Here is a 14,237-nt window from a genome sequence, read left to right on the forward strand (position 1 = left end):
GTGTGGGTGACAGGATGGGTGATTCAAGTTCTGGCGATCTGCATCTCGTCGGACCACCCGAGATCTCATTACTCCATGCCAGAGGAGATCACCGTGGCTGTAAGAGCGAAAACTGCATTCATAGAGACAGTGGGTAGAGAAATGTTGCTCTCGGAGATAGTGCATGGTCCATGAGGTACGTGCCCCACTTGTGGTTCGTGCACGATGTTCTCCAGTGGCTTCCTCGTCTGGGCATCTCGGAGCCGAACAGTATAGCCATTCTGACGGACAGGGTTTGCCAGCTACAACGACGATTGGGTACTATCGCAATCTAGATACGAAAAATCAATGGTCCTAAGACTGAAGAATCGGTCCATATCGCATGCGGGCATGCATCTTAGCGATCGCTTCGCTCCTGCTAATCCGTGTCTTGGATGCCTTAGAGTCCCTGGGGCCTCGATTTCCACTGCCGCCCTGCCCAGTGACACCAGCATTCCTCCTTCCCACTGAGCGCTAGCGCCGATGGAAAAAGCAAGGCTTATTGCTACTGGTTGTGACTGATTCGTATCGCAACGATCGAGGAATCCCATACATCCCAAACCGATCACCAGACGCACTCAAAGATCCTTCCACACCAGCACCCTGTTCATGTACCCAGGACAACTCAGCATCGGCACGTCGTCTCAACCTTTGGCCTAAATGGAATAACTACCTAAATGGCAGAGCTAGATCTAGCACCATGAGACGGGGTTTCTGCCCGATCCTAGGATGTGAGCCGTTGAGCGAATCAATCGATTCAAAAGACTGATCTGAATATGGCGATAAAGACCTGATAAACTGACGAGTCAGACTGACCTGCAAGACACTGTTCGACCGATGGATCTTCAGACGAGCCTGCCGCCACAGCTGAGAAACCTGTGTCCACGCTGTCATTGCTGGCTCCCTCTGTCGCACTCTTCAACGAGGACAAGGTTGGCGGCACTTTCGGCTGGATTCGTTACACGTATGTCCGCCTGCTGTGAGGGCTGTCGTCTCTCCTTTGCCGAGCCCAGATCTAGCAGGCGCATACTGCCCGAAGCTGGCACCTTTAATTTGGGTCTGGATATAGTTGCTTACGTCTGCATTGATGCGCTGTCACAGGCGCTTCGTATGATTGGTACGACGCTCGGGAGCCGGCCCACAGTCACGCACGTGAGGTGGACCATTTGAACTCTGGACAGCTGTCTTTCCGCTGAATCGCACAGGCTGCCGGCTCACCATGCGCCCACCGTACTGGCAATTGCATTTCCCAGATGCTGTTCCGAATGCTCGGAGTCCACGGCTTATAGGAGGAAACTGCTTACCCCGCGATCGACATTAATCTAACCTAATTAGGCCATCGGTAAACAAGCCGTGGTTTAGGCTGCAGCCGTCACTAAGTCGCTGGTGTGGCACAGCGTCTCATCACAAACACTTTTCAAAACCGCAACAGGCTTGATATAGAGGAGCTTCATGCAGCGCTTGAGGAGGAGTAAAGGCTGCGGAAGGAGGAACAAAGGCTGCGGAAGGAGGAACAGCGACTACAAGAAGAGGCTGAAGAAAGGGCATTAATGGAATAGCGACAACACAAGGAAGAACAACGACAATAGGAGGAAGAACAACAACAACGCGAAGCGGCGGATAAGAGAGCTACAACAGAACAGTAACAACACGAAGAAGAACAGCAACAATGCGAAGAAGAACAACGACGACATAAAGAGGTGGAAAGCCGAATAGGCAGTACAACTTTCCCAGAGTTCCTTCATCACTGCCATAATCACCTCTACCTCAGTCTAACCATTCAAAGCGATTCCAGCCAGTCCACCACAGGCACTCCTGCAAATACTGATAAGAAGCTTCAGCCAAACCACATTGTGCCCTAGGATGGCTTTACCACGCACCAGGCCTATATTTAGGATATCTTGATAGAGTCTAACTTCACTAATCAGTGACTCTTTACGTTAATACATACCCTAGAAGAGATAGGCAAGCAGTTAAAACAGAAACAACTAGGTTCCAAGCTGGACCTACACATTTTCACTAACACGGTCATTAACAGACTGGTAACATTGCTGGTAGATTAGATATCACGCAATATAGAGCTCTACTAGCGCCTTAGTTTATGTGGGTTGGTGCATTTTAATAATTATGGCAACACACTAAGTCCTAAACCACCTATTAAGGGCGTACACTAGTCAGTATTGTACCACTAATCACCACAGCTTTAAGCGCAGCACAACACGCTCAGGCTAAGTTCACGCTCCTCCTTGTCTGGACCACATAAGATGCTGCAGCCACATACAGATCAATTTACTATGTACAGCATCACAGGGACATTAGGAGACATGTACCAGGTGCTAATCTATATTATAGAGTTCAAGGCACTACACAAGTTAATGTTAGGTCACATCAACACTAGTTTAACAGTAATAGACCTGGATAATATTATGTAGGAACAGCTTAAGGAGGATGTGGAGCACTAATACCAGCGGCTGGTAGCAGCAGTAATCACACAATTATTCTCCTACATAATCTAGGCTGGCTTGGAATACAGGTGCATATTTACAGGGGTGGCTATAATCTTTGTGCGGGTGCTGGAAGACGACTACACTACAGTTAAGTATGCATTAGCGGTGCCGCATGGGAATGTTAGGCTGGAAACAGAATGGACGGCTAACTTAAAGCAGGCTAATTAACTTCACTTAACAGCGGTTAGCCAGCTCCTGGTATTTAGCTTGAATATAACCCGGTCCTCCCTCTGTAGTGAGCAATAGTGGTAATTAGTAGAAAATCAGCTGAACTAGTGAGAGGTGTTATTAGAAGCGGTGGAAGACAGTATCCTTGAGAGCAAAGTGCTATCATTGGACTACCAACCTCCAGCTTCTGAATAGAATAGCTTGTTGATTCAATCCCCAATATATCAGCAACTCTGTTAATAACGTCAACAATCCACACTAAACCGCGAAGGGTAAAAGCGCCCAACAAGCAGGGACAGTGATAATGATGATGATGATGATGACGTTCACAATCAGGGTTTAAGTGGTGCACAGGCAGATGCTGGTGACACACCTACCCATTTAGTTGTCCTTACCCCTTCGCAAACCTTGAAGGGAGCTTATAGCGGCAGCAAGCGCCAGACCGGTTCTCAGCGAGCCTCAGAACAGCTCACTTCGCCCATGCCTAATCACACTCCTAACCTTAGACTGTACTGCACAGTGTCATGCCTGCAGGGATTAATGAATGTCTTCCCGCTAGACACAGCATGTCTAAATCTCTACCTACATCCATGCTCGGTCGCGCATTATACGCACCACACAATAAACGCGATTGAGTTCTAACGCTAAATATGGTGTGTTCTCTACGAAGGACACCACTTAGAAGAGCTCTTCTTTTCTGGTTACAAGGGCTTTCTCTACCGCATCCAACTTCCAGACTCAGGCTATACAGTGGTGGCCAAGGGCACTCGCCGCAAATTTATCTGCAACCTTCAGTGAGAGGCCAAGATTTATGGACAGCTCAAGACAATTCAAGGCATCCACATTCCAGTCTACCTTGGATTGTTCAAGGTCCCTAGACCATTTCATTATCTCAGCATGGTCCTGATTATATATATGCTGGTGCTCAGCTTTAGTGGCAATTTGTTGAATTTGTTCACACTTATGTGGCAACCTATTGCTATAACAGATGGTCAGCAGCAACAGGCGCTAGCTAGATTAGAGGCAATTCACGCGGGAGGGGTATTGTATAGTGACATTGCAGCTCGAAACATCTTGTGGAATGCGCAAACTGACTAGATATTGTGGCATAATTTTAATCGCGCCGTTGTCGTCCAGCAATCTCCCCTCACTGAACAATGCACAAATATAAACAACGGCCCCTGTCTAGGGAAGTGAAAGCAGAAGCAAGGTGGTGAGGTGGACTTCACTAGCAAGTCTCTTGGTGAGAAGACTAAAGCACAAAGACTACTTAATACCCATGTTGAGATTGAGACCTAACGCATTCACATACAATACTCAACGGGAGACCGATCGCCTATCTAATAGCAGGCAATGAGTAGTGGTGCGATTCTCGGGCTGGGCTCGTTGGTGGAAGCACAGTTATACACTATTTTATGTCAAGGATGAACGATGTTTGGACTTCAACATGGGAAGTCGAAACTCTCCATCAAGCGATGGGAACGATAATGACGGCGCTTGCTCTCATCTGGGCCGATGCAAGATAATACACCTACAATACTTCAACTGCATATCAGAGAATGCTATCATCGTGTCGTGGGAGCTCTCAGCCGAGGGACTAGCACAACACAGACCTGATGGTAGTGGTGCAATCTGGGGTTAGAGGCGATTTCACTGTGGCTGATGTTCTTCGCCTCAAGCACATGTGACAAGTCACTTGGGATTCATTAAAGTTAGGTATACCCAAGTCCTGATGCTCACCAGAACTAATACCCTTTCGCACTCTTGCTCATAACACGCTTATCTTATACAACCTGCTCAATAGCTGCTTAATGTCTTTAATACAGCTCTGGGGATATCAACCTGCTACTCCACACTTCTAGCATTACTAGACTATGCTTGCATTGCAAACAAGCTCTACTAACACCTCTTGCTTATGAAAGCGCGGATAAAGATGCGCGTAAATATACTCTGATGTTGAAACAATACTGAGCTAGTGTATTGAGAAATTAGCTATTGCCACTTACAGTCTAAGATCTCCCCAGCCACTATCAGCCGTGTTACAGTCACGCCCCACCCACATCCCTGTATACACTTAAGCCCGTCATACCGATCATCACGTAGCCTGAGTCTAAGTTAACCATAACTAAGCACATATCACTAGTCTGGCCATTCACTATCTCCACCTCCTGAACATTCTCCTTTAATTGATTACTAGTGTTAGGCCCGCCTTGCTCTAAGGTAAGAGTATATCTGAACACAGAGAACTGTTTCTTAGACAGGTCATAATGGATATACTAATTAAGCGACGTGATGTGGATACCAAGCTATAGACAACACTCACATTAAGGAGCAGTATAACTAGGTAACTTAAGTGTACGCTTGTCCTTATCAGTGACATTACACCTAAAGAAGTCTGGCGGAAAGATATGCTGTGCCCAGACAGCTCCACATGCAGAGAAGTCCTCAGGCAGCTGACAACCAGTACCACTGCTACTTTGAGGGAAGTTTGTGGCTGTGATACACTCGTTAGACACACCTGACCGTCCCAACGTATTGAGGAAGAGCACGATGTTCAACCACAGAATATGTGCCTCCAAGAAGATCAAAGGCTCCCTAACACAGGCCAGCAACCACAGGAAGCTCAAAATAAAGCTCATGAAAGGGACAATATTCCGGTCTCCGATTTTGCTTGAGTTAGTTACAACAGCCAAGTTCAAAGCTTTAAGTGCTAGAAGGACAATAGTCTCAGAGGAATCAAGTCCAGCATCAGTAGATGTCTGTCTGGGGGCTCTCAGCAGAGCGGGTGCCTTGGAATCCAAGTCTGTCTAGAAATCCTTAAACAGTACAGATCAGATGTTCGCATCCTCGACATCAAGTTGTTCCTGGTCTATAGGCTCAGTGGAGGGCCGCTTCTTTTTCACCATGGCCATGTAATCTCTATACATCAGCCATATAGGGCTGTCGTCTTTGCTAAAATCAAGCACAGCAGCGATTAGAGACGCCGCGACCTCTGGGCCTTGTGTTTTCCACTCTGCTGCTGTTTGTGTGATGTGGTCACTGAGTCCATGCAAGAACTTGTCCATCTGGAACTGATGGTCCTGCTCGTTGCGCGACTTCATCATCACCATCCCGAGGGTACTGTTCGGGATGTGGGTCTGATAGTACCGAGCAGGGTCGTTGGCATCCAGCGTCAGTAGCGGTGAGCGAAAGTCCTATCTCTTATGAGCGAGCACACGCCCAGTAGAAGGCACAATCACTCGTGTCCAGTCCTGACACATGGCAGAAAAATCCCTCCACCAAAGCCATGTCATGCCCTCTCGTCGGCAGCTTTGGTCTTCAAAGGACGAAGTGACTACGGAAGGGTCAACACCCATAATATCTTCCGAGCGTCAGGTCTACTCTCACTGCGTCGGCCGCCTAAAAGATAGCCTCAGCAGACGGTACCTCGTAAGCTGAAGAATAACGACAAATATGCCAACCCGAGAACAAGGACTGACAACCACCATTTCGAAGCATGAGCTATTATTTCGAACAAACATCGCCGCGTGCCAACACATAGGTACGTCCGTCACGTCCAGAGAACGGAAGCGGCTTTGCTGTTGCCACTGGTGGACGGTTTTGCTTGTATGAAGGGTGTTTGGACCGATCTCTTCAGCCAAGTATAGGCCCAGAAAAGAAAAAACAGACCCATTCAAAGCCGCTGAGCTGGCCAGCCATGACCTCCTGTCTGAAACAGTTGTCACGATACTCGCTCGGATTCTTCAGCCACCGAGCTAGCAGGGCACCTGTTGCGCAAAGAGTCTTCGCATCGGCTTCCGCGAAGCGAACAAAGACATGCAGGCGGCGAAGAAGGTTCTAGATACCTGGGTGCCGACTTTTCTCCGCCTCGTATTCCACAATCAGGTAAAGCTGGTTAAATCTTTCTTCCGCCGTCTTATTGTTCCAGTTGAGTTGCAGATCCTGAACTTCCGATTAGCAAGTAAACACCGGTACATTCTGACGAATAACAGGCTGCAGTCGCCTCCTGGCTGCCTTTACCAAAGTATCTCGTTCTGTGATGGCTTCAGCATCTGTCCATTGAGGTAGAAGTGACATGTACCTGTCCAGCTCAGTGAATTCCCGCTGAGCGAAGTCCACATAGATGGCGGAAGAATCCATTTTGTCGGAGGTGGGGGGGGGGGCTTTCACCGTTGGCGGAGACATCAGAATTTATACCCATCCTCAGGATCCGTAAAGAAATGAGCCACAAGATAGACTAGGATGTGGATAGCTAAAGCCAGCTGTCACACTCTGATCTTCAAAGGGAAGCTAAGCCGGGCGTACAGGTCTTCGGGTCGCCATATAGCCCGGTCTTGGCGACGTGATCTAGTAGGCGACGCAAGTATGTGCTGTCAGATCACTGTCTGGCCAACCCCAGTGAATGGCCACGCAGAAGATACCGTGATCATCACACCGCCTGCAAGGCTGCAATAATATCTGCTCACCGGTCTCGCGGGATGCAACAGCAATCAAGCAAATGCCGTGGTGGCGTTGCATTTTCGCTCAAGCTACTACTGATGGACGCGATATCGCTGGCAGGCTGCCTCTGACAACAACAAAAGTACCATGCAGTTGAAAATCTAGCCCATCCTGTCCCGCATATCCTCACCGCTAGAAATCTTTAGTCAAGTCAGTCCTTGTCCCTTGTGCCTGATTTCTTAAGCTCCCTAAGCCTGAGCTGTCTTTCATCTCATCCGAGCCTCTCTCGACAATCTTGCACTGCACTGATGCCTTAATCCCTTTGTCAGCACTTCTGCTTTGTTGTGAATGGGAAGAGGCATGTTGTGGCAGGTGGGAGCACACTGGGTGTTGATGTTACCACAAATTTGTTGGCTAAGAGGATATGGGAAAGGATGGGTTCACCTCCAACATGGATTGAGCATGTTGGGACCATTAACTCCCGTGACGGTGAGATCACAGTGCAAACGAAAACAACTTTAACTGTGGAGTTTCCGGACCTGGTTCTAATGGAGCTAGAGTTTGGTATTGTCGATGATGTCAAGACTAGGTTGCATTGTGATGCGTACCTCAAGAGTAATATCTTGAGTAGGGTTAATCCCCAGTCATATCCAGTTCGTGTGTAAGCCATCGTTTTAGAAGGCAGTGGGATTCTCAAAGATTGTTGTTGGACTTGTCTGGGCCCTATTGATGGCCAACATGTCCTGCACTGTGGTAGAACACCTAGGCCAATGCACGTCTCTTGCTTTGAGAAGGTATTGTCTGCTGCAGTACCTATCATAGAAGGTGGTGTTCTATTATAGCATAGCACCTATGCTTACTGCCGATGTCTCAGTAGCAAGCCAATTGAGAAGCCATCTATACCAGAATGGGTTGATGTGGCGGTAACCCAGTTCTGGCCAGCGGCGAAAATTCTGTCTTATCACTCATACGGCGGAGGTGAGGAGTGTGAACTGAAGTTGCTTAACCCGGACGTACAAAGCATCTCTCTCCAGATGACTCAGGAGCACGGTCAAGCGAACCACTTCCGCAACGTGGCCAGGGCACTGGAGCACATCATTCAATACGTAGACTTTTTCCGAGACCCCGGCCTAATCGTTGTTATGGAGTATGCTCCTCGAAGCTTAGGTCAATGCGAGATCATGAGTGACCGAGAATGCGTGACGCTTTTGCTGCACGTACTATCTGGACTCGCCTATTTACACGGCGCTGCGATCCTTCATCGGGACGTCACACCTGACAATATTCTTCAAACCAGCATAAACCCCCCTTTCTGGAAACTGTCGGACTTTGGGTTTTCTAAGAAACTTAAGACTGGAGCTGTCGGAACCTCGACCTTTTGTGGATCTCCGCTATACGTGGCCCCGGAAGTGGATGGGTTGCCACACAGCCTGTATACGGAAGCAGTCGACTTATGGTCCCTAGGAATAGTCGGTGTCGAATACAGTGTTGGATTTGGAAATGCCATTCGAGAAAAAGTCCCGCGCAAGTGGCACACGGCGGTACGTGGAAGAGCCAAACGCAGCAAGCTCGATCCGTATCTGCTTGAGATGCTCCAGACGAGTCCAGAGAAACGTCCCTCGGCAAGTGCTATAAGCTTGAAGCTGAAAGACCGAGAGTGTTACGAGGAGAACAGAGCCCCGACCTCAAGCGCTATGGTGCGGCAGGCTAGTGGAACAGACTTGGCTGAACCAAGCACGTTGGCAACTAGTGAGGACCAGCCACGAAATCATTGATTCGGTCATTTTAGCACCAAGGATTGACAACCTTGTGAAGAACGGTCGGTGGCTGCCTACCGAAGCTGTTGGTGTATTTTATCTATCTTGCTGCTTATACAGGTGTTGGTGCTGTGTTACTGTACCATGTGCCGGACAAAGTTGTCCCTCCGCAAGAAGGCTTTTCCAATGGATTGACTACCGACGCTGGAACGTCTGCGACCGCTTTCGCTTCACAAATGCAGCGGGCGGCGTTGCAGCAGCCAGCTGATAGCCCTGTTACTAGGCTGCAGACGCGGAGAAGCAGATAAGCAATGCATAGGAGTCGGAGCGGAAGGCGGACCTTACCAGCCATTTTCACAGCGAAAGGACCAAGGCACGAAGATTGCTCAACCACCACGTGGAGATCGAGACCTGACTCGGCTCCGATATTCGAAGGCACTCCGGAGTGACTTGAGCAGAGTGCTCTGAATGCTGGAGAGGACAACCCTGACCTGTACTTGTTGGCACCGGATCACCAGTCTGAATGATAATATATGTCTTAATTGCAGCGAGCTCCGATCTTTGACAGGACGATTGAGCTGTTCCTGGAATCAAGAGTAGGTGTACCTGCCTATAACTGCCACAAGGGTTCCGAATGATTCCGATTGTGCAATAGCTAAACAGCGTGTTCCTGTTTACATGCTAGGAGCGACGAGGCGTCTTTCCCACGTACTTTACAACCTGCTTCGCTCTGCGGACATGTGGTGGAGCCGTAAGTAGACCATGTCCATAGGCTATGTGCGACTCACCGGGTGACCTGAGTATGGCAACCTGCTTGGAAAGTGCAAAGCAAGAGACGTGGTGATTGGGACCCTAGTGCAGCACGAGAGTTGCCTCAACCCAATCCTTGGCAACAACCTATCCCATGGCTGGGCGGCCCGAGCCACTCATAAGTGAGTACGGCCTGCATGTGCACCGACCACAACGAAGCGAACTCCCTTGTGGCCCGTGCGTAGAGAGTTCTGGCCTACAGCCCACTTCCAGCATCGCGCCTTCGACGACCGATAAGCAAAGGCACGCCAGGTCTTTCCCACTTCAACTGCAACAACCGTTGTCCCCTGGATCTTCGTGATGATCCAGATGCCACTGCCAATGCCGTACCGCTATCACATTACAATAGAGCTAAGACTTTCGTTCTTTATGGTGATAATCATTTCCTGTCAACTTGGTACTCTGCGACCTCAGGCTTCCCCTTACACTGCCACCATGACTGCATTTTGTGGCCATGTAGCCGGTATTCCTCTTGAAACTGCTGTACTCGCTCATAAAGCCGCAATCAACCCCAGAAACAGGCCCCCAAAGCCGGCTCCTGTCGGGACAGCCCAGTCGCCCGCCCCATCAACAGAGCTCAAGCTAGCGACTGGCAAACTGCTACCAGCTGCCGAGGTCTCACTGCTGTTGGTGGTGCTCACATCGTCATCAGTGGTCGAAGCTGCTTGAGCCTGCGCTGTGGGAGTGACCGCGGCACCGTTGGCGGCGGTAATCACGTCTAAGATATTGGCGGCATCGGTGAGCGGATCGAAGTATGCGGTGGCTCGGCTATACGCCTCGGAAATGCCGTTGCTGTCAGTAATGCCAATCTCGGAGCCGATAGACGAAATGATCGACTTAATGTTGTTGTTGGCCGCCCAGGAACTTGCTTTGGCGAGACTGGAGGAGACAAATTTTTTCATGCTGTGCTCGGCGACGTAGAAGCTGGCTGCGCTCAGGGCGGAGGAGATGATGGAGCTGAAGTCGCTGAGACGCCGGCGACCGTGAGGAAGGTGATGGCGACGATAGTCTTCATGGTGGGAGGCTTGAGGAAGTGAGATAGTCTTTGGGATCTTGGTGGTACCAATGGTGACGGCGGTGCTGGTGGTGTTGGTCTTGAGCTTTATATGCGCCGGGCGGACAACGTTGGTGGCCTCGCAACCGTCGTGCCAGCTTTATATAGGCAAGAGGTACATGGAGGGCATGTCCGATGTTCTCCTGACTTACCACGCGCTGCGGAATAAATAGCAGGAGCCGAGTGCTAGCATCGTGTGGGGTCGAGAGGAGAGAGCATCTCTTCGTGTCTATGCTCGCATTGTGTGCGTGTACAGCGGCCATCTGAACCCACGCCTTCATGCTTGAGGTAGAGTTGTACGCGACATCCGGTGATCAGAACGTGCTCTCCACTATGTTTTCAGGCGGACGATCTGGGGTCATGCTTACCCGTATGAACCGTAGCGGGGACCTGTCTTTGGAAGGTCTTCGCGAGGCTTCGCATAAGCCTCGTCACCAATGCCAAGCCAGTCGTGTGACCGTGGTAGGTGGATCTCTTCCGGAGAACCTCCCAAGCCGCAGTCGGCATCGAACTTCTGTCCCATACGCATTCCTTCCACCCAAGGGGTCATACTGTAGCAATGCATGTGCTCCAGCCCTCGATAGAACCCTCTCTTCACCTGGCGGTATGGTCGTCGCAGGAAGCGAATACTTGTCATGTCGTCATACATTCCGCCCATGGCCAGTTGCCGCTGGCATTCCTGACATCGTCAACAATCAATTGAAGCCGCATTGCAATATGAACATTGATTTTGTCCTGCATCAGACATTTTTAAGCCCACAAGCACCCATCCCACAGCACCCCAAAGCTTTTACATGGAGGAATCGCCAGTTATACCGTTATCCTGCGGCAATTGGCAGCGTTCAGGCTTTACCTGTTCGAAGGCCGCGCGGTTCGCCTGTGGACGTTGTCGCTTGCTCGCGGTCAGTCTTCCCTTTTCAAGGCCACTCTCTGCCTTATTAAGGTACTTGTCTTTAACGTTAATTCCCACGCAGTACTGTGGCGCGGACTGCCAAAAGAATCATTGGTTCGAGCACAAGACGGCATGCAAGTCAGCCCTTAGCAAAATGGAATGGCGCCCACAGTGGGACATCGACCAACGCGAGCCAGCTTGGGCCAGCAGTACCGCCGGTCAAAATTGGCACAATCCCTTCGGTGACCAGAAGTACCTCTGGGGGAACACTCCTGCTATCGACATCCTTCACTTGGAAGAACACGAAGGAGCCGACCATCAGGATAATGTAAAGCTACTGTTCGCTGGTGTGTCAATCCTCACTTACTCCATTACATTGCACTTATTGAGGACACAGCTTCGGGAGATCTTCGGAATGTTGTTAAAACAGTCGAAGCCGTGCCTACCACATTCGCTGGTCGAGTTTTATCTTGCATCAACGACCAAGAATTCCTAGTTGTGGCTCGGAATGTTTGTCTATTGCTGTTCGCACTGGGTATGCAGCATGAGCGACAGGATCCTCAGCCTTCAGAGATGGAGGACGATGCAGAAGCTCTCATTCATTTGTGGTACTCAGCATTTCTACCAGCGGACGTGCTATCTCTCTTTCAGACTCGTGTGCTGCCCATGATAGGAGACGTCTGTGATCGGATCACCAGTGGTGAAGAGGAATCAACTCTGGGTCAAACATGGCACTTTCCATCTGGAGCCACCCTGAAGCTCGTTCTCATGACGAACGAGTGGGTTGCTTTGCGAGATTTTCTCAGTAATCCCCCGGAATTATCGCGGAAAGATGCACATCGACTACGCGCTGCAGTATACTTTGCGCCGGAGCGGGAAGATTACCGTCATCGTTGGTATTTCAACGACGAAACACCTTTCATGCGGATCGCCAAACAGCGTTTCCGCGAGGATGGCCTGTTGCTGCCATTTGGCCATCCGCGTGGCACATTTACTGAGCCTAACCCGTAGGTGAGGCTTAGTGTTGTTTGCGCTCGAAATTGCTCACTTTGTCTTCAGGCTACTCTTCACATCATCCCAAAAATGGCCAATGGATGACAAAGCCGATCCCTTGACTGGCTGGTCAGTCTGGGATGTGCATCGCGTTTCATCTGCTGCGTCGCAGGATGCCTACGGCAAGCTCTTCAAACATCTTCGGGGCGTTATACTCAGCTTTCTCAAACATATCAATACCGGGAAGGCCGACTTCGAAATTTACTGCCTGGATATAAAAAACTTATCGGCGCATCTTACATCCAATGCGTACAACAGAATAGAGGTGCGTTATGTATTGACCCTGGCTTTAATTAGTGGTGACCGGTGCTCTTCACGCAGGCAGCCAATGTATCTGACGCAGGATATTTGGGCATCCGAGCAACCGTTCAAGCCTTGGCTCCTCTACTTCAACCGCGTCACCAGAATCCACACGCGACTCTTATAACGCTTTTCCTAAACGCGGTTATGGAAGTTGTCAAGATGGGCGACGAAAGAGACTCAGCCGCTGGAATAGCAAACCTTTCTGGCTATTTACCATTTCCCCAGCTCCTTCCAGCTCCTTCAAGCAACGACCCGTTTTTACTGCGTCTCTGGGACGCTCGAAGCCTTGTCCTGGAAGCGACCAAATACTTTGAACAGTAGGGCTGCCTTTCCACGACGACTTCTCGGTGTCTAACATTTCCAGATACGAGAGGGTTCATCGTTTTGACCAGGTCGCCCGCGACTTAAACGTCAAGAAAGTCAAAAATCATATCACCGAGGCCTGGCCAACAAGACTGAAGCTTCGTAAGGGGCAGACGGGGTACAAGGAAGAGTTTAACGTCCTGTTGGGCTCCAATCTATCTGGCCTTGAACATTACGTTGAGTGGCAGAGATACGACTGACAAATATCTAGGTCGTTGCCCAGTCAGAAGAAGCCAGTCTCCAGGTAAGCGCTCTCAACTGCTGTCTCGTCGACACTCTCATAGACATTGACAGTCACGATCCTGCATCCAACACTGTAGCTATGCAGAATATCATCCCTGTGATGTACAGGCACTCTTCCATTATTACTGTTCAGCCCCAATACATGCTCTACCATCTTCCGCGCAGCCTTGAACTTGACTGGGCTCTCGATGCTTGAAGAGCTCTGCTGAATCATTGGTGGCACGTCGAACTCTTCTTGTCTTCTCGCCGGGACAGCAACTCCATCGGTCTCACAGATATAGCACACAGTAGTGTGGAATTTGGCGCCGCTGTTCAATCTTCGAGTACGACGACTCCCACCTTCCGATGCCATTTTTCAGGCCGCATGATGCTGACGAGACGTAGACAGGATATACAAGACAGAAAGTCTTTCAAGAAGATTGTATCGATTGAGTCCATAAGGAGAATGTTCGGAAAACCTCCACGACAGTGTGGACAAATTGAACGATGTCGTTGCTTAATACCAGCACTACTGTGGCAACTCGTTGGCTCGAAGCAGTAGGAAGAGTCCCAGAGGTGGGACGGTGAAGAGTCTGTTGGAGAAGCTGGATAGAAAATCATACCGCAGCAGGGAATCCATCCGACCCTGA

The 14,237-nt window shown here is 49.8% G+C and overlaps 5 protein-coding genes across 5 annotated transcripts; 3 read left to right on the plus strand and 2 right to left on the minus strand.

Annotated features, from left to right (window-relative positions):
• Positions 1-3,504: 3,504 nt before the first annotated feature.
• HMPREF1541_00031 (uncharacterized protein) lies at positions 3,505-3,600 on the plus strand (the record flags this gene model as incomplete). The annotated part of the gene is made up of 1 exon (XM_008712340.1): positions 3,505-3,600. The coding sequence occupies one exon, from the start codon at positions 3,505-3,507 to the stop codon at positions 3,598-3,600; it is 96 nt and encodes a 31-aa protein (XP_008710562.1).
• A 1,924-nt stretch (positions 3,601-5,524) lies between these two features.
• On the minus strand, positions 5,525-5,803 carry HMPREF1541_00032 (uncharacterized protein; the record flags this gene model as incomplete). The annotated part of the gene is made up of 1 exon (XM_008712341.1): positions 5,525-5,803. The coding sequence occupies one exon, from the start codon at positions 5,801-5,803 to the stop codon at positions 5,525-5,527; it is 279 nt and encodes a 92-aa protein (XP_008710563.1).
• Positions 5,804-8,167: 2,364 nt separating this feature from the next.
• On the plus strand, positions 8,168-8,908 carry HMPREF1541_00033 (uncharacterized protein; the record flags this gene model as incomplete). The annotated part of the gene is made up of 1 exon (XM_008712342.1): positions 8,168-8,908. The coding sequence occupies one exon, from the start codon at positions 8,168-8,170 to the stop codon at positions 8,906-8,908; it is 741 nt and encodes a 246-aa protein (XP_008710564.1).
• Positions 8,909-11,118: 2,210 nt separating this feature from the next.
• On the minus strand, positions 11,119-11,304 carry HMPREF1541_00034 (uncharacterized protein; the record flags this gene model as incomplete). Its single annotated transcript, XM_008712343.1, has 1 exon — positions 11,119-11,304. The coding sequence occupies one exon, from the start codon at positions 11,302-11,304 to the stop codon at positions 11,119-11,121; it is 186 nt and encodes a 61-aa protein (XP_008710565.1).
• A 496-nt stretch (positions 11,305-11,800) lies between these two features.
• On the plus strand, positions 11,801-13,565 carry HMPREF1541_00035 (uncharacterized protein; the record flags this gene model as incomplete). Its single annotated transcript, XM_008712344.1, has 5 exons — positions 11,801-11,993; positions 12,044-12,653; positions 12,706-12,968; positions 13,025-13,319; positions 13,367-13,565. The coding sequence occupies 5 exons, from the start codon at positions 11,801-11,803 to the stop codon at positions 13,563-13,565; spliced, it is 1,560 nt and encodes a 519-aa protein (XP_008710566.1).
• Between the last annotated feature and the right edge of the window lie 672 nt (positions 13,566-14,237).

The sequence above is a fragment of the Cyphellophora europaea genome (genome assembly GCF_000365145.1).
Source record: "Cyphellophora europaea CBS 101466 unplaced genomic scaffold supercont1.1, whole genome shotgun sequence".
In the NCBI taxonomy this organism is placed as follows: Eukaryota; Fungi; Ascomycota; class Eurotiomycetes; order Chaetothyriales; family Cyphellophoraceae; genus Cyphellophora; species Cyphellophora europaea.